Below are 20,077 nucleotides of genomic sequence, written 5' to 3'. Positions count from 1 at the left end.
TCAGGACTATCACCTCCCCCTCCATTTTATCTCATCTTTATTATCAGGACTATCACCACCCACTCCATTTCCATTCTGTCTGTCTTTTCGAAAAGTCAAGTCCCCTGGAATATTTAGCTCCCAACCTTGGTCACCCTGCAACCATGTCTCAGTAATGGTGACTAAATCATTTATCTCTATTTGTGCCATTAATTCGTCTATCTTGTTATGAAGTGGAGATGCCGGTGATGGACTGGGGTTGACAATTGTAAACAATTTTACAACACCAAGTTATAGTCCAGCAATTTTATTTTAAATTCACAAGCTTTCGGAGATTTTCTCCTTCCTCAGGCAAATGTTTCAAGAGCTCCTTGAAGCCTACGCATTTATACATATAGAACAATACATGGTGTTTACAGACTGCCCCTGCAACTGCCCGTTGCCAAGGCAATCACCGTGTTCAGACAGAGAGGTGTCACCTGCAGAACCCCCGAATACACATTCAACAAAAAAACAAACAGGGAAAAAAAACAGAGAAAAAAAACACAGAGAGAGGCAGAAACATCCGGAAGGCAGAGAGAGCCAGCAAATGACCCATTATATTAAAAACAGATAACATTTGTTCGATGGTGGGGTAACGTGTAGCGTGACATGAACCCAAGATCCCGGTTGAGGCCGTCCTCATGGGTGCGGAACTTGGCTATCAATTTCTGCTCGACGATTTTGCGTTGTCGTGTGTCTCGAAGGCTGCCTTGGAGTACCGACCTTCGGGTAAGCGTACTCCAAGGCGGCCTTCGAGACACACGACAACGCAAAATCGTCGAGCAGAAATTGATAGCCAAGTTCCGCACCCATGAGGACGGCCTCAACCGGGATCTTGGGTTCATGTCACGCTACACGTTACCCCACCATCGAACAAATGTTATCTGTTTTTAATATAATGGGTCATTTGCTGGCTCTCTCTGCCTTCCGGATGTTTCTGCCTCTCTCTGTGTTTTTTTTCTCTGTTTTTTTTCCCTGTTTGTTTTTTTGTTGAATGTGTATTCGGGGGTTCTGCAGGTGACACCTCTCTGTCTGAACACGGTGATTGCCTTGGCAACGGGCAGTTGCAGGGGCAGTCTGTAAACACCATGTATGGTTCTATATGTATAAATGCGTAGGCTTCAAGGAGCTCCTGAAACATTTGCCTGAGGAAGGAGAAAATCTCCGAAAGCTTGTGAATTTAAAATAAAATTGCTGGACTATAACTTGGTGTTGTAAAATTATTTACAATTGTTATGAAGAGACAGACAGGGTAATGAATGGGGAAGAGAGAGAGCAGATCAGAATGGTGGTTCGTGTGTTAAGTTATTTTACTGGTTCGTGGGATGTGGGCGTCGCTGGTGAGGCCGGCATTTATTGCCCATCCCTAATTGCCCTTGAGAAGGTGGTGGTGAGCCGCCTTCTTGAACCACTGCAGTCCGTGTGGTGAAGGTTCTCCCACAGTGCTGTTAGGAAGGGAGTTCCAGGATTTTGACCCAGCGACAATGAAGGAATTTGCTCCAAACCTTCGGTGTTCCCACTGCTCTCCATCTGCGGGTTGACCTTGGTGAGGATCAGTCGGGTCATTGGAGATTCTGTGAGGCCTGGAGACTGGGAGAATGGAACAAATCCTGGGAAAGATTCTAATGGTCCGATTTTATTCCCAGGTTTCCATTCTGGATGCCAAGAAGAGCATGAACCTCGGAATATTCCTCAAACAGTTCAAAAGGTAACAGCTGTCTGTCAGCATCTTAGTCCCTCGCCCTCGCCCTCCCCTCGCCCACGCCCTCCCCTCGCCCTTGCCCACGCCCTCCCCTCGCCCATGCCCTCCCCTCGCCCACGCCCTCCCCTCGCCCACGCCCTCCCCTCGCCCTCGCCCACGCCCTCCCCTCGCCCATGCCCTCCCCTCGCCCATGCCCTCCCCTCGCCCACGCCCTCCCCCTCGCCCACGCCCTGCCCACGCCCTCCCCCTCGCCCACGCCCTCCCCCTCGCCCACGCCCTCCCCCTCGCCCACGCCCTCCCCCTCGCCCACGCCCTCCCCCTCGCCCACGCCCTGCCCACGCCCTCCCCCTCGCCCACGCCCTGCCCACGCCCTCCCCCTCGCCCACGCCCTGCCCACGCCCTCCCCCTCGCCCACGCCCTCCCCTCGCCCACGCCCTCCCCTCGCCCACACCCTCCCATCGCCCTTCTCCCCCCTCGCCCTCCCCTCGCCCACGCCCTCCCCTCGCCCACGCCCTCCCCTCGCCCACGCCCTCCCCCTGCCCACGCCCTCCCCTCGCCCACGCCCTCCCCCTGCCCACGCCCTCCCCTCGCCCACGCCCTCCCCTCGCCCACGCCCTCCCCTCGCCCACGCCCTCCCCCTGCCCACGCCCTCCCCTCGCCCACGCCCTCCCCCTGCCCACGCCCTCCCCTCGCCCACGCCCTCCCCCTGCCCACGCCCTCCCCCTCGCCCACGCCCTCCCCTCGCCCACGCCCTCCCCCTGCCCACGCCCTCCCCCTGCCCACGCCCTCCCCCTGCCCACGCCCTCCCCTCGCCCACGCCCTCCCCTCGCCCACGCCCTCCCCTCGCCCACGCCCTCCCCTCGCCCACGCCCTCCCCTCGCCCACGCCCTCCCCTCGCCCACGCCCTCCCCTCGCCCACGCCCTCCCCTCGCCCACGCCCTCCCCTCGCCCACGCCCTCCCCTCGCCCACGCCCTCCCCTCGCCCACGCCCTCCCCTCGCCCACGCCCTCCCCCTCCCCCTCGCCCACGCCCTCCCCCTCGCCCACGCCCTCCCCCTCGCCCACGCCCTCCCCTCGCCCACGCCCTCCCCTCGCCCACGCCCTCCCCTCGCCCACGCCCTCCCCTCGCCCACGCCCTCCCCCTCGCCCACGCCCTCCCCCTCGCCCACGCCCTCCCCCTCGCCCACGCCCTCCCCCTCGCCCTTCTCCCCCTTGCCCACGCCCTCCCCTCGCCCTTTCCCCCTTCCCTCCCCACGCCCTTCCCCCCACACCTCGCCGTCCCCCTTGCTCTCCCCCTTCCTTCAGCCCTTATCCCTGCCCCCTCACTTTTCACACACACTGACTCTCACTGGGGTACGGGTCCCACAGACACCGACTCTCACTGGGGTACGGGTCCCACACACACTGACTCTCACTGGGGTACGGGTCCCACACACACTGACTCTCACTGGGGTACGGGTCCCACAGACACTGACTCTCACTGGGGTACGGGTCCCACACACACTGACTCTCACTGGGGTACGGGTCCCACACACACTGACTCTCACTGGGGTACGGGTCCCACAGACACTGACTCTCACTGGGGTACGGGTCCCACACACACTGACTCTCACTGGGGTACGGGTCCCACACACACTGACTCTCACTGGGGTACGGGTCCCACACACACTGACTCTCACTGGGGTACGGGTCCCACACACACTGACTCTCACTGGGGAACGGGTCCCACACACACTGACTCTCACTGGGGTACGGGTCCCACAGACACCGACTCTCACTGGGGTACGGGTCCCACACATACTGACTCTCACTGGGGTACAGGTCCCACAGACACTGACTCTCACTGGGGTACGGGTCCCACACACACCGACTCTCACCGGGGTACGGGTCCCACAGACACTGACTCTCACCGGGGTACGGGTCCCACAGACACTGACTCTCACTGGGGTACGGGTCCCACACACACTGACTCTCACTGGGGTACGGGTCCCACACATACTGACTCTCACTGGGGTACGGGTCCCACACACACCGACTCTCACCGGGGTACGGGTCCCACAGACACTGACTCTCACTGGGGTACGGGTCCCACAGACACTGACTCTCACTGGGGTACGGGTCCCACAGACACTGACTCTCACTGGGGTACGGGTCCCACACACACCGACTCTCACTGGGGTACGGGTCCCACAGACACTGACTCTCACCGGGGTACGGGTCCCACAGACACTGACTCTCACTGGGGTACGGGTCCCACAGACACTGACTCTCACTGGGGTACGGGTCCCACACACACTGACTCTCACTGGGGTACGGGTTCCTCAGACACTGACTCTCACTGGATGTGACGAAGGAGCTTGGGTAAAGCAGTGGATATGGTGTTCTGGGATTTCAGTAAGGCCTTTGAAACTGTTCCACTGGAAAGGCCGGTACTGAAAATAAAGAAAGCGGGAATCCAAGGAAATATTTTACAATGTCAATGTAATTGGTAAAACCCAGAGAGTAGTGGTCCAGGGATTGTCACCATCCTGGGAGAATGTTACCAGTCGGGTCCCACAGGCATCTCTTTGGTTTACTATCTTTATAAATGTTCTGGAGCTAGGAGTCACAAGCACAGTGGCTAAATTTGAGATGATACAAAGCTAATGAGAAGCTGGTAGATTCCAAAGCTGAACAGGATAAGCTACAGGAGGATTTGAATATACTTGGGAATTGGGCAGACAGGTGGCAGATGGAATTTAGTGTAGAGAAATGCAAAATGCTTCACAACGGGATAAAAAACCCAGGAAGGGACAATTACTGAAACGGAAAGAAAATAATGTGTCTGAAAAATGAAAGAGATTTGGGGGTCCTGATTGACAATACATTGAAGCTATTGCAACAATGCCCAGTGGCAGTGAGTGAAATAAATCAGGTATTGGGATGTATTAAATGGTCAATATTGAGCTGAAATAGTGGGGTAATCCTGTCACTTTATAAATCATTGGTGCGATCGCACTTACAATACTGTGCAGAGTTCTGGACACCACAGAACAGAAGGATATTTCACCAATTGAAAGGATACGGAAGAGAGTAACTAGAGTGACTGAAAGGATGGAGGGATTGAATTATGAAAGAAAGAACTCCCATTTCTCCAGCGTCTTTCACCACCTCGGGACGTCCCAGAGTGCTTTACAACCAATTAAATACTTCTAAAGTGTGCTCACTGTTATGTAGGAAACACGGCAGCAAATTTGCGCACAGCAAGATCCCACAAACAGCAATGTGATAATGATCAGATCATCTGTTTTTAGTGATGTTGGTTGAGGGATAAATATCGGCCCAGGGCACCGGGGAGAACTCCCCCTGCTCATCTTCGAAATAGTGTCCGTGGGATCTTTTACATCCACCTGAGGGGGGCAGACGGGGCCTCGGTTTCATGTTTCATCCAAAAGACGGCACCTCCGACAGTGCAGCGCTCCCTCAGTACTGACCCTCCGACAGTGCGGCACTCCCTCAGTACTGACCCTCCGACAGTGCAGCGCTCCCTCAGTACTGACCCTCCGACAGTGCAGCGCTCCCTCAGTACTGACCCTCCGACAGTGCAGCGCTCCCTCAGTACTGACCCTCCGACAGTGCGGCGCTCCCTCAGTACTGACCCTCCGACAGTGCGGCGCTCCCTCAGTACTGACCCTCCGACAGTGCGGCGCTCCCTCAGTACTGACCCTCCGACAGTGCAGCGCTACCCACTGAGCCAAGCTGACACTTCCACTGGTATATCTCACCTGTTACTGATCTCACTACCCAGAATTTGTGTGTATGTTGATTCTGACTCACCCCTCTGGCTCAGTGAGTGAATGCAGAGTCCAGTGTGGTACTGAGCCCATTCAGAGCAGCAAGATCCCAGGGTCCAATCGCAGACCCACCCCCGTGTAATCACCTCTTTCCGGATCGTTGATACGAGCTGTTGCAGCAACGCTGTCTGCGATTGGCCCCAGTGCTCCTGGACTCAGCAGAACAGAGAAACCAATCAGCCCAGAGACCCTGCTCCTGATCTTTATCCAGTGACCCTGCTGGATAAAACACAGATGTTATGTCATGTTGGCAGGCTATTCCACTGTGGGAAGCATCACATCTGAATCTACTCCTGTCCCCACTGATGGCCACGCACACACATTCCAGCAGGGGTGACTGGACAGTGATCATGAGCAGGAACCCTGGCTGATTTCCCCTCTCTCTAACCCAGGGGTGACTGGACAGTGATCGGGAGCAGGAACCCTGGCTGATTTCCCCCTCTCTCTAACCCAGGGGTCACTGGACAGTGATCGGGAGCAGGAACCCTGGCTGATTTCCCCCTCTCTCTAACCCAGGGGTCACTGGACAGTGATCGGGAGCAGGAACCCAGGCTGATTTCCCCTCTCTCTAACCCAGGGGGTCACTGGACAGTGATCAGGAGCAGGAACCCTGGCTGATTTCCCCCTCTCTCTAACCCAGGGGTCACTGGACAGTGATCAGGAGCAGGAACCCTGGCTGATTTCCCCGACCCCCAAATCAGAGGAACGTGGGAATTGCTGGACGAAAACAGACTGAGGTCGAGTTCACCCTCGAGTGTCCTGGTCACGCACGACCAGCTGGCCGATCGTGCCTGTCCCACATCACGATGGATGGAGCTTCCTGGCTAAACACTCCCTCCCTCCCTCGACCTGCCCCTCACCCCATTCCCCCTCACCCCATTCCCCCCCTCACCCCATTCCCCCCCTCACCCCATTCCCCATTCCCCCCCTCACCCCACAACAATAATGGATAATCATAGCTATCAATCTCTATCATTGAGTCTACAACAGACCCAGACATGAGGTGAGGAAAACCCCCAGTGGGGGAGAGCTTTGGGAACCAGAGGTCCAAAGTCCCCTGATCCTCCCGAGCCTGTTACACTCACCACACGTCATGTCTCAAATTACCCAGATACTGGATCCCTAAATATTATAATTTGTACTTGAATGAATCAATACTCCCACCATCTCACTCGGGACCCTGTTCCACAGACTAACCACTCGCTCACTGAAATAATGTTTCTGCAGATGAGTTTTGAATTTACCTCCTTCAAACGCAGGCCGTGTCCTCGGGTTCCACTGTTCTGGACAGGGTGAAAGACCTCGTCATGCTCGATATTATCCAGTCCCTTCAGAATCCTAAAAAGAACGATCACATCATCTTTCAACCCCCTTTTCCGGTGAGAACATACCCAATTTACATCATCACTCCTCATGTCTCAGCCGTGCCTCAGTGGGCAGCACTCTCACCTCTCAGTCAGAAAGTTGTAGGTTCAACTCCCACTCCAGAGACTTGAACACAAAATCCAGGCCGACACTCCCAGTGCAGTACTGAGGGAGCGCCGCACTGTCGGAGGGTCAGTACTGAGGGAGCGCCGCACTGTCGGAGGGTCAGTACTGAGGGAGCGCCGCACTGTCGGAGGGTCAGTACTGAGGGAGCGCCGCACTGTCGGAGGGTCAGTACTGAGGGAGCGCCGCACTGTCGGAGAGTCAGTACTGAGGGAGCGCCGCACTGTCGGAGGGTCAGTACTGAGGGAGCGCCGCACTGTCGGAGGGTCAGTACTGAGGGAGCGCCGCACTGTCGGAGGGTCAGTACTGAGGGAGCGCTGCACTGTCGGAGGGTCAGTACTGAGGGAACGCCGCACTGTCGGAGGGTCAGTACTGGGGGAGCGCCGCACTGTCGGAGGGTCAGTACTGAGGGAGCGCCGCACTGTCGGAGGGTCAGTACTGAGGGAGCGCCGCACTGTCAGAGGGTCAGTACTGAGGGAGCGCCGCACTGTCAGAGGGTCAGTACTGAGGGAGCGCCGCACTGTCAGAGGGTCAGTACTGAGGGAGCGCTGCACTGTCAGAGGGGCAGTACTGAGGGAGCGCTGCACTGTCGGAGGGTCAGTACTGAGGGAGCGCCGCACTGTCAGAGGGTCAGTACTGAGGGAGCGCTGCACTGTCGGAGGGTCAGTACTGAGGGAGCGCCGCACTGTCAGAGGGTCAGTACTGAGGGAGCGCTGCACTGTCGGAGGGTCAGTACTGAGGGAGCGCTGCACTGTCGGAGGGTCAGTACTGAGGGAGCGCCGCACTGTCAGAGGGGCAGTACTGAGGGAGCGCCGCACTGTCGGAGGGTCAGTACTGAGGGAGCGCTGCACTGTCGGAGGGTCAGTACTGAGGGAGCGCTGCACTGTCGGAGGGGCCGTCTTTCGGATGAGATGTTAAATTGAGGCCCCGTCTGCCCTCTAGGTGGATGTAAAAGATCCCATGACACTATTTGAAGAAGCATCTTCAAAGCATCCTACGCACTCTCATCCCACGTACTCCCCGCGTGGGAGACTTCTACTGCCTCCCAAAGATACACAAAGCCAACACACCCGGACGTCCCATCGTATCAGGCAACGGAACCCTGTGTGAGAACCTCTCTGGATACATCGAGGGCATCCTGAAACCCATCGTACAGGGAACCCCCAGCTTCTGTCGCGACACTGCAGACTTCCTACAAAAACTCAGTACCCACGGACCAGTTGAACCAGGAACACTTCTCACCACGATGGACGTCTCGGCACTATACACCAGTATCCCCCACGATGACGGCATTGCTGCGACAGCATCAATACTCAACACCAACAACAGCCAATCTCCAGACGCCATCCTACAACTCATCCGCTTCATCCTGGATCACAATGTCTTCACCTTCGATAACCAGTTCTTTACCCAAACACACGGAACAGCCATGGGGACCAAATTCGCACCCCAATACACCAACATTTTCATGCACAAGTTCGAGCAGGACTTCTTCACTGCACAGGACCTCCAACCAACACTATACACCAGATACATCGACGACATTTTCTTTCTATGGACCCACGGTGAGGAATCACTAAAGAGACTACACGATAACATCAACAAGTTCCATCCCACCATCAAGCTCACCATGGACTACTCCTCAGAATCAGTTTCTTTCTTGGACACACGAATCTCCATCAAAGACGGGCACCTCAGCACCTCACTCTACCGCAAGCCCACGGACAACCTCATGATGCTCCACTTTTCCAGCTTCCACCCTAACCACGTCAAAGAGGCCATCCCCTATGGACAGGCCCTGCGAATACACAGGGTCTGCTCAGACGAGGAGGAACGCGATGGACACCTACAGACGCTGAAAGACGCCCTAGTAAGAACGGGATATGACGCTCGACTCATCGATCGACAGTTCCGACGGGCCACAGCGAAAAATCGCATAGACCTCCTCAGGAGACTAACACGGGACGCAACCAACAGAGTACCCTTTGTTGTCCAGTACTTCCCCGGAGCGGAGAAACTACGCCATGTTCTCCGCAGCCTTCAACATGTCATCAATGACGACGAACACCTCGCTATGGCCATCCCCACACCTCCACTACTCGCCTTTAAACAGCCACCCAACCTCAAACAGACCATCGTTCGCAGCAAATTACCCAGCTTTCAAGAGAACAGCGTCCACGACACCACACAACCCTGCCACGGCAACCTCTGCAAGACATGCCAGATCATCGACACAGATACCACCATCACACGAGAGGACACCACCCACCAGGTGCATGGTTCATACTCCTGTGACTCGGCCAACGTTGTCTACCACATACGTTGCAGGAAAGGATGCCCCAGAGCATGGTACATTGGCAAGACCATGCAGACGCTGCGACAACGGATGAACGGACACCGCGCAACAATCACCGAACAGGAGGGTTCCCTCCCAGTCGGGGAACACTTCAGCAGTCAAGGACATTCAGCCACCGACCTTCGGGTAAGCGTACTCCAAGGCGGCCTTCGAGACACACGACAACGCAAAATCGTCGAGCAGAAATTGATAGCCAAGTTCCGCACCCATGAGGACGGCCTCAACCGGGATCTTGGGTTCATGTCACGCTACACGTTACCCCACCAGCGAACAAATGTTATCTGTTTTTAATATAACTGGTCAGTTGCTGTCTTTTCTATGTTTCTACCTCTCTATCTCTGTTTTTTTTTTGGTGATTTGTATATTCGGAGACCTTGCAGGTAACACCTGTCTGTCTGCACACTGATTGCCTTGGCAACGGGCAGTTGAAAAAACTGTCTGTACTCACCAAGCATTGTTCTGTGATTTATAAATGCGATTTCATTTCGAGGATTTCATTTCCAACAACGTTCACCTGAGGAAGGAGGAAGCCTCCGAAAGCTTGTGAATTTAAAATAAAATTGCTGGACTATAACTTGGTGTTGTAAAATTGTTTACAACTATTCGAAGAAGAGCAGGAGAGTTCCCCCCGGTGTCCTGGCCAATATTTATCCCTCAACCAACATCACTAAATAACAGATTATCTGGTAACCCATTTCATTGCTGTTTGTGGGATCTTTCTGTGTGCAAAATGGCTGCTGCATTCCTTACATAACATTGACTGCACGTCATTGACTGGACCCCGGTGCCGGACCCCGGTGCCGGACCCCGGTGCCGGACCCCGGTGCTGGACAGTGGGATTAGGCCTGGGTGAGTGGCTCACTTTTGGCCGGCGCGGACGCAATTGGCCGAATGGCCTCTTTCTGTGCCGTAAATTTTCTATGACTCTATGAGTATTCTGGGATGTCCAGAGGGTGTGAAGGTGATATATAAATGCAGGACTTTTCTTTCCTTAAATAAAATCATTTGTGTGAAATTCCGATCAGTGAGTGGATTTGCCTGAAACAATCAGTGTCTCTCTCTCCAAACCCATCAGGCCCGTGCAGAGCATCATCGACGACATTAAGAATGGAGCAGGAGCCTCGTATGGAGCAGAGAAACTAATGGAACTCCGAAAACTGTTGCCTGAGAAGGAAGAGGTCGGTGGCTGTGTGCCCGCGGGTGTGTGCCTGCGTAAGTGTGCGAGGGTGTGTGCCTGCGTAAGTGTGCGAGGGTGTGTGCCTGCGTAAGTGTGTGAGGGTGTGTGCCTGCATAAGTGTGCGAGTGTGTGTGCCTGCGTAAGTGTGCGAGGGTGTGTGCCTGCATAAGTGTGCGAGGGTGTGTGCCTGCGTAAGTGTGCGAGGATGTGTGCCTGCGTAAGTGTGCGAGGGTGTGTGCCTGCATAAGTGTGTGAGGGTGTGTGCCTGCGTAAGTGTGCAAGGGTGTGTGCCTGCGTAAGTGTGCGAGGGTGTGTGCCTGCATAAGTGTGTGAGGGTGTGTGCCTGTGTAAGTGTGCAAGGGTGTGTGCCTGCGTAAGTGTGTGAGGGTGTGTGCCTGCGTAATTGTGCGTCGGTGTGTGCATGTGTAAGTGTGCGTGGGTGTGTGCCTGCATAAGTGTGCGAGGGTGTGTGCCTGCATAAGTGTGCGAGGGTGTGTGCCTGCATAAATGTGCGAGGATGTGTGCCTGTGTAAGTGTGCATCGGTGTGTGCCCGTGTGTGGGTGTGTGCGAGGGTGTGTGCTTGTGTAAGTGTGCGAGGGTGTGTGCTTGTGCAAGTGTGTGTGGGTGTGTGCCTGTATAAGTGTGCATGGGTTTTTGCCTGAGTAAGTGTGTGTGGGTGTGTGCTTGTGTGCGTGCCCGTGTTTGTGTGGGGTGTGTACGGTGTGTGTGTACAGTGTGTGTGCACGATGTGTGCGTGTTCTGTGTGCGTGTTCTGTGTGCGTCCGCGTGCACGTGTCTAGATTCATAGAATTTTACAACACAGAAGGAGGCCATTCGGCCCATCGTGTCTGTGCCGACTCTTTATGAGAGCTGTCCAATTAGTCCCATTTCCCTGCCCTTTCCTCTTGGCCCTGCAAAATTCTCTTTCTCAATGTTTCTCCACCTCTGTTAAAATGCTGATTGTGTCCGCTTTGAAATATTGAAAGCAATGTCTGGCCTTTTATGGAAATTTGTATTTGAGTGTAACATAGAATCCTGGATACTAAAGAGGGAGCTGTGATCAAATGAGGGGCTCTGATGATAGTCAGATTTGTTGAGAGTGTAACCGAATCCTCGTAATGAATTCTAACCCTTAATCCCCTCCATTACGCCTGAGGTCACAGAGTAAGTATCATTGGTTATGAGATCGTTGGAATGCCTCATTCAGATTTTAGCCTGTTCGTTCACAGTATCCACTGTTCTATATATAAATCACCCGAACCCCTCGGTTAGACTCCAGGATATAACTCACTCCCGGGTATCTGTCACTCTATATTTATAGGGGTGGTGGAGGCAGATTCAATCATGGCTTTCAAAAGGATAAGTACTTGAAAGGAAAAAATTTGCAGGGTTACGGGGATAGGGCGAGGGAGTGGGACTAACTGGGTCGCTCTTGCATCGAGCCGGCACCGACTCGATGGGCTGAATGGCCTCCTTCTGTGCTGTAACCTTTCTATCACTCTATGAAAAGCTTTTCCAGATTCTGTTTCCATCTCTGTTTCTGGTTGGTTATTCCCTGTCCTAACAACTCTCTGCAGAGAAACCGTCTCCTAATCGTGCCCTTTGTTCATTTGGTGACGACCTGATTTAAATTTCTGCCCCGGAGTCACTGACTCGATATTCTGACCAGGGATTGGTGTTGGGCCCGAGAGTTGCCTCTGTGCTTCTCTATTTATAAAAACTAGGATCCTTTTTTACAGCAAAACAAAAGCAAAATATTGCAGATGCTGGAAATGTGAAATAGAAACAGAAAATGCTGGAAACACTCAGAAGGTGAGGCAGCGTCTGTGGAGAGAGAAACAGAGTTAATGTTTCAGATCAATGAGCTTTCATCAGAACTCCCTTTATTACAGCTTTATCAAGTTGTCCACCCAGTTTTAAAGATTTGTGTAATCTTCAGATGCCCAGAACCAAGCAAATCAAACTAAACAAATGGGACCTGAAATGGATTAACAAACAAATTACATAGAATAACATAGAATTTACAGCACAGAAACAGGCCATTCGGCCCAACTGGTCTACCCCGGTGTTTATGCTCCACACGAGCCTCCTCCCTCCCGACTCCATCTCACCCTATCACCATATCCTTCTATTCCTTTCTCCCTCATGTGTTTATCGAGCTTCCCCATAAATATATCGACACTATTCACCTCAACCACTCCTTGTGGGAGTGAGTTCCACATTCTCACCACTCTCTGGGTAAAGAAGTTTCTCCTGAATTCCCGATTGGATTTATTAGTGACTATCTTATATTTATGGTCCCTAGTTCTGGTCTCCCCCACAAGTGGAAACATTTTCTCCACGTCTACCCTATCAAACCCTATCATTATCTTAAAGACCTCGATCAGGTCACCCCTCAGCCTTCTCTTTTCTAGAGAAAAGACCCCCAGCCTGTTCAGCCTTTCCTGATAATTATATCCTCTCAGTTCTGGTGTCATCCTCGTGAATCTTTTTTTCACCCTCTTCAAACCTCTATTTCCTTTCTATAAAACGCAACAGTAAAAATTCTTTCAGAACCTCAACAAAAGGCAGAGAAAAGGTGGAAATTATAAAAGGTGTTAAACTGAGGGGGAGCAGAAAACAGTAAATATTCTGAATGATTCCTTAATCCCGGGAGTCACAAGGGAAGAAATGGACAAATAGCCCCTCCCAAACAGAGAGCTCCCAAGGCAAAAATCAGCCCTTCAGTATAAATCAGATGGAGGCCCTGGGTAATCTGAAAAATAGAATATTTTTTAAATGGTGAGAAACTATTAAATGTTGGTGTTCAGAGAGATTTGGGTGTCCTTGTCCACAAAACACAGAAAGTTAACATGCAGGTACAGCAGGCAATTAGGAAGGCAAATGGTATGTTGGCCTTTATTGCAAGGGGGTTGGAGTACAAGAGTAAGGAAGTCTTACTACAATTGTACAGGGATTTGGTGAGACCACACCTGGAGTACTGTGTACAGTTTTGGTCTCCTTATCTAAGGAAGGATATACTTGCCTTAGAGGCGGTGCAATGAAGGTTCACTAGATTAATTCCTGGGATGAGAGGGTTGTCCTATGAGGAGAGGTTGAGTAGAATGGGCCTATACTCTCTGGAGTTTTGAAGAATGAGAGGTGATCTCATTGACATATACAAGATTCTGAGGGGGCTTCACAGGGTAGACGCTGAGAGGTTGTTTCCCTGGCTGGAGAGTCTAGAACTAGGGGGCATAGTCTCAGGATAAGGGGTCGGCCATTCAAGACTGAGATGAGGAGGAATTTCTTCACTCAGAGGGTTGTGAATCTTTGGAATTCTCTACCCCAGAGGGCTGTGGATGCTCAGTCATTGAATATATTCAAGGCTGAGATCGATAGATTTTTGGACTCTCGGAATCAAGGGATATGGGGATTGGGCGGGAAAGTGGAGTTGAGGTCAAAGATCAACCATGATCTGATTGAATGGCAGAGCAGGCTGGAGGGGCCGAATGGCCTACTCCTGATCATATTTCTTATGTTCTTATGAAAGGACTTAAAATAAGGGATCGGTGGGATTGAGGGATATGGAGACAAGGTGGGATTGAGAAATAAAGAAAGATTTGCATTTATATAGCGCCTTTCATGACCTCAGGACGTCCCAAATTGTTTAACAGCCAATGAACCTTTGAAGTTGTCATGTAGTAAACATGACACGAGGAGAGCAGGTCAGTGTTTACACTAATAATAGTGGCTGTGGGATCTTCAACATCCACCTGAGGGCCTCGGTTTAACGTCTCATCGGAAAGGGATGTGTTGGGCTGATCGATGAAAGGGATTGGGTTTATGGTCGTTCCCTCTTCAGTATCGCCCTGTTATTATTGGATGGTTGGACTCTCACTGATCACCGTGCCGACCACCTGTCCCTGTTCTCATTCCTGTGATGATCCAGGTGAAGAAGCTTCGAGAATTTGATGGAGACCGAGATCGAGTGAGTGAGGCCGATCTCTTCATGCTGCTACTGGTCGAGACACCCAGGTGGGTATCGGGTCACTGCCTGGGGGGGACCCGGGCACTGGTCACACTCCCGAGGGAGGAGGTGCCGGGGCTCCCCAGCCCTCCTGCCCTTCCCTCCACACCTCCCTCCTCCTCCCCCCTTCCCCCTTCCCGCCTTCCCCTCCCCTCTCCCTCTCCCCCTCCCCTCTCCCCCTCCCCTCTCCCTCTCCCCCTCCCCTCTCCCCCTCCCCTCTCCCTCTCCTCCCCCTCCCTCTCCCCTCCCCTCTCCTCTCCTCTCCTCTCCCCCTCCCTTCCCCCTCCTCCTCCCCCTCCCCCAGCTCTCCCACTCTCCCCCTCCGCTCCCCCAACCCCGGGCTTCTCCCTCTCCCTCGCCCCTCCTCCTCCTCTCCCCTTCCCACACCCCCAGCCCTCTCCCTCTTTTGCTCCCCCCCCCCGACCGCCCCAACCACCTCCCCACCCCCGGGTTCTGTTTCCCTTTGACCCTGGGCTGTGTGTCTGACCCTGTGTTTGACCCCTGCGCTGACCTCTGACCTTCTCTTCCAGTTACACGGAGCGTGTGGAGAGTATGATCCTGAAGGAGGAGTTTGCCCCTCGGCTGAAAGCCCTGAGGTTCGAGGTTAAGACCATGACGGAGGCAGCTCGAGGTGAGTGTACACAACTCGGCCGGGTTCAGCTCAGTCATTTATATAGAACGTACAGCACAGAAACAGGCCATTCGGCCCAACTGGTCTATCCCGGTGTTTATGCTCCACACAAGCCTCCTCCTCCCTCCCGACTCCATCTCACCCTATCACCATATCCTTCTATTCCTTTCTCCCTCGTGTGTTTATCCAGCTTCCCCTTAAATGTATCGACACTATTCACCTCAACTACTCCTTGTGGGAGTGAGTTCCACATTCTCACCACTCTCTGGGGAAAGAAGTTTCTCCTGAATTCCCGATTAGATTTATTAGTGACTATCTTATATTGATGGTCCCCTAGTTCTGGTCTCCCCCCACAAGTGGAAACATCTTCTCCACGTCTACCCTATCAAACCCTTTCATAATCTTAAAGACCTCGATCAGATCACCCCTCAGCCTTCTCTTTTCTAGAGAAAGACCCCCAGCCTGTTCAGCCTTTCCTGATAATTATATCCTCTCAGTTCTGGTGTCATCCTCGTGAATCTTTTTTGCACCTTCTCCAGTGCCTCTATATCCTTTCTATAATATGGAGACCAGAACTGTTCACAAAGTGTGGTCTAACCAAGGTTCTATACAAGTTTAACATAACTTCTCTGCTTTTCAAACACCAAGTTAGGAACCACAGTAAGTTGTGTAGATGGGAGCAGGAAGTTGCAAAGGGACATTGAGAGATTCAGTGAGTGGGCAAAACTGGGGCAGATGGAGTTCAGCGTGGGAAAGTGTGAGCTCATCCACTTTTGACGTAAGAAAGACAAATCAGAGTATTTTCTAAATGGTGACTGTAGAGGAGCAGAGAGATGCGGGAGTCCAAGTACAGAAATCACTAAAAGCCAGTAGACAGGTACAAAAAGCAATCAAAAAGGTGAATAGAATATTGGCCTTTATTTCAAGGGGGCTGGAATACAAAGGGGAGGAAGTGATGCTACAGTTGTTCAGAGCTTTGGGTCAGGCCTCATCTGGAGACTGAGTTCAATTCTGGGAATCTCAGGAAGGAGATATTGGCCTGGGAGGGGGAGCAGATTCACCAGAATGATACCGGGGCTAAAAGGGTTAAATTCCGAGGACAGGTTGCAGAATCCAATTGAATGGTGGAACAGGCTCGTGCGGCTGAATGGCCTCCTCCTGTTCCTGTTTATGTCTCGCTCTCAGTATGGTGTGACGGTCCGCCTGTTTTTCAGAACTGATGGATTGTGATGAGCTTCACACTGTAATCCGATTGGTCCTGAAGGCCGGGAACTACATGAATGCAGTAAGTACCTAACAATCTGTGGCTGGGGTACGGGTCCCACACACACTGACTCTCACTGGGGTACGGGTCCCACACACACTGACTCTCACTGGGGTACGGGTCCCACAGACACCGACTCTCACTGGGGTACGGGTCCCACAGACACTGACTCTCACTGGGGTACGGGTCCCACAGACACTGACTCTCACTGGGGTACGGGTCCCACAGACACTGACTCTCACTGGGGTACGGGTCCCACACACACTGACTCTCACTGGGGTACGGGTCCCACACACACTGACTCTCACTGGGGTACGGGTCCCACACACACTGACTCTCACTGGGGTACGGGTCCCACACACACTGACTCTCACTGGGGTACGGGTCCCACACACACTGACTCTCACTGGGGTACGGGTCCCACACACACTGACTCTCACTGGGGTACGGGTCCCACAGACACTGACTCTCACTGGGGTACGGGTCCCACACACACCGACTCTCACTGGGGTACGGGTCCCACACACACTGACTCTCACTGGGGTACGGGTCCCACAGACACTGACTCTCACTGGGGTACGGGTCCCACAGGCACCGACTCTCACTGGGGTACGGGTCCCACACACACTGACTCTCACTGGGGTACGTGTCCCACAGACACCGACTCTCACTGGGGTACGGGTCCCACAGACACTGACTCTCACTGGGGTACGGGTCCCACACACACCGACTCTCACTGGGGTACGGGTCCCACAGACACTGACTCTCACTGGGGTACGGGTCCCACACACACTGACTCTCATTGGGGTACGGGTCCCACAGACACTGACTCTCACTGGGGTACGGGTCCCACACACACTGACTCTCACTGGGGTACGGGTCCCACACACACTGACTCTCACTGGGGTACAGGTCCCACACACACTGACTCTCACTGGGGTACGGGTCCCACACACACCGACTCTCACTGGGGTACGGGTCCCACACACACCGACTCTCACTGGGGTACGGGTCCCACAGACACCGACTCTCACTGGGGTACGGGTCCCACAGACACCGACTCACTGGGGTACGAGTCCCACACACACTGACTCTCACTGGGGTACGGGTCCCACAGACACTGACTCTCACTGGGGTACGGGTCCCACACACACTGACTCTCACTGGGGTACGGGTCCCACACACACCGACTCTCACTGGGGTACGGGTCCCACAGACACCGACTCTCACTGGGGTACGGGTCCCACAGACACTGACTCTCACTGGGGTACGGGTCCCACACACACTGACTCTCACTGGGGTACGGGTCCCACACACACTGACTCTCACTGGGGTACGGGTCCCACACACACTGACTCTCACTGGGGTACGGGTCCCACACACACTGACTCTCACTGGGGTACGGGTCCCACACACACTGACTCTCACTGGGGTACGGGTCCCACACACACTGACTCTCACTGGGGTACGGGTCCCACACACACTGACTCTCACTGGGGTACGGGTCCCACAGACACTGACTCTCACTGGGGTACGGGTCCCACACACACCGACTCTCACTGGGGTACGGGTCCCACACACACTGACTCTCACTGGGGTACGGGTCCCACAGACACTGACTCTCACTGGGGTACGGGTCCCACAGGCACCGACTCTCACTGGGGTACGGGTCCCACACACACTGACTCTCACTGGGGTACGTGTCCCACAGACACCGACTCTCACTGGGGTACGGGTCCCACAGACACTGACTCTCACTGGGGTACGGGTCCCACACACACCGACTCTCACTGGGGTACGGGTCCCACAGACACTGACTCTCACTGGGGTACGGGTCCCACACACACTGACTCTCATTGGGGTACGGGTCCCACAGACACTGACTCTCACTGGGGTACGGGTCCCACACACACTGACTCTCACTGGGGTACGGGTCCCACACACACTGACTCTCACTGGGGTACAGGTCCCACACACACTGACTCTCACTGGGGTACGGGTCCCACACACACCGACTCTCACTGGGGTACGGGTCCCACACACACCGACTCTCACTGGGGTACGGGTCCCACAGACACCGACTCTCACTGGGGTACGGGTCCCACAGACACCGACTCACTGGGGTACGAGTCCCACACACACTGACTCTCACTGGGGTACGGGTCCCACAGACACTGACTCTCACTGGGGTACGGGTCCCACACACACTGACTCTCACTGGGGTACGGGTCCCACACACACTGACTCTCACTGGGGTACGGGTCCCACAGACACTGACTCTCACTGGGGTACGGGTCCCACACACACTGACTCTCACTGGGGTACGGGTCCCACACACACCGACTCTCACTGGGGTACGGGTCCCACACACACCGACTCTCACTGGGGTACGGGTCCCACAGACACCGACTCTCACTGGGGTACGGGTCCCACAGACACCGACTCTCACTGGGGTACGGGTCCCACACACACTGACTCTCACTGGGGTACGGGTCCCACACACACTGACTCTCACTGGGGTACGGGTCCCACAGACACTGACTCTCACTGGGGTACGGGTCCCACACACACTGACTCTCACTGGGGTACGGGTCCCACACACACTGACTCTCACTGGGGTACGGGTCCCACAGACACTGACTCTCACTGGGGTACGGGTCCCACACACACCGACTCTCACTGGGGTACGGGTCCCACACACACTGACTCTCACTGGGGTACGGGTCCCACACACACCGACTCTCACTGGGGTACGGGTCCCACACACACTGACTCTCACTGGGGTACGGGTCCCACACACACTGACTCTCACTGGGGTACGGGTCCCACACACACTGACTCTCACTGGGGTACGGGTCCCACAGACACTGACTCTCACTGGGGTACGGGTCCCACAGACACTGACTCTCACTGGGGTACAGGTTCCACAGACACTGACTCTCACTGGGCTACGGGTCCCACAGACACTGACTCTCACTGGGGCACGGGTCCCACACACACTGACACTCACTGGGGTACGGGTCCCACACACACTGACTCTCACTGGGGTACGGGTCCCACACACACTGACTCTCACTGGGGCACGGGTCCCACACACACTGACACTCACTGGGGTACGGGTCCCACACACACTGACACTCACTGGGGTACGGGTCCCACAGACACTGACTCTCACTGGGGTACGGGTCCCACAGACACTGACTCTCACTGGGGTACGGGTCCCACACACACCGACTCTCACTGGGGTACGGGTCCCACAGACACTGACTCTCACTGGGGTACGGGTCCCACAGACACTGACTCTCACTGGGGTACGGGTCCCACAGACACTGACTCTCACTGGGGTACGGGTCCCACAGACACTGACTCTCACTGGGGTACGGGTCCCACAGACACTGACTCTCACTGGGGTACGGGTCCCACACACACTGACTCTCACTGGGGTACGGGTCCCACAGACACTGACTCTCACTGGGGTACGAGTCCCACACACACTGACTCTCACTGGGGTACGGGTCCCACACACACCGACTCTCACTGGGGTACGGGTCCCACAGACACTGACTCTCACTGGGGTACGGGTCCCACAGACACTG

General features: G+C 54.5%; 1 protein-coding gene across 1 annotated transcript in view; it reads left to right on the top strand.

Moving 5' to 3' along the window:
• The window catches only part of LOC137318157 (FH2 domain-containing protein 1-like), a 49,840-nt gene that overhangs the window by 12,173 nt on the left and 17,590 nt on the right, over positions 1 to 20,077 (top strand). Inside the window, exons 2-6 of the mRNA XM_067981118.1 lie at positions 1,668 to 1,729; positions 10,475 to 10,577; positions 14,509 to 14,594; positions 15,117 to 15,217; positions 16,432 to 16,502. Coding sequence (XP_067837219.1) covers positions 1,668 to 1,729; positions 10,475 to 10,577; positions 14,509 to 14,594; positions 15,117 to 15,217; positions 16,432 to 16,502 — 423 coding nt within the window. The remainder of the gene's footprint in view (positions 1 to 1,667; positions 1,730 to 10,474; positions 10,578 to 14,508; positions 14,595 to 15,116; positions 15,218 to 16,431; positions 16,503 to 20,077) is intronic.

Source organism: Heptranchias perlo, unplaced genomic scaffold, assembly GCF_035084215.1.
Source record: "Heptranchias perlo isolate sHepPer1 unplaced genomic scaffold, sHepPer1.hap1 HAP1_SCAFFOLD_659, whole genome shotgun sequence".
In the NCBI taxonomy this organism is placed as follows: Eukaryota; Metazoa; Chordata; class Chondrichthyes; order Hexanchiformes; family Hexanchidae; genus Heptranchias; species Heptranchias perlo.
The sequence above is the reverse complement of the archived record's forward strand: the minus strand, read 5'-3'. Positions and strand labels throughout refer to the sequence as shown.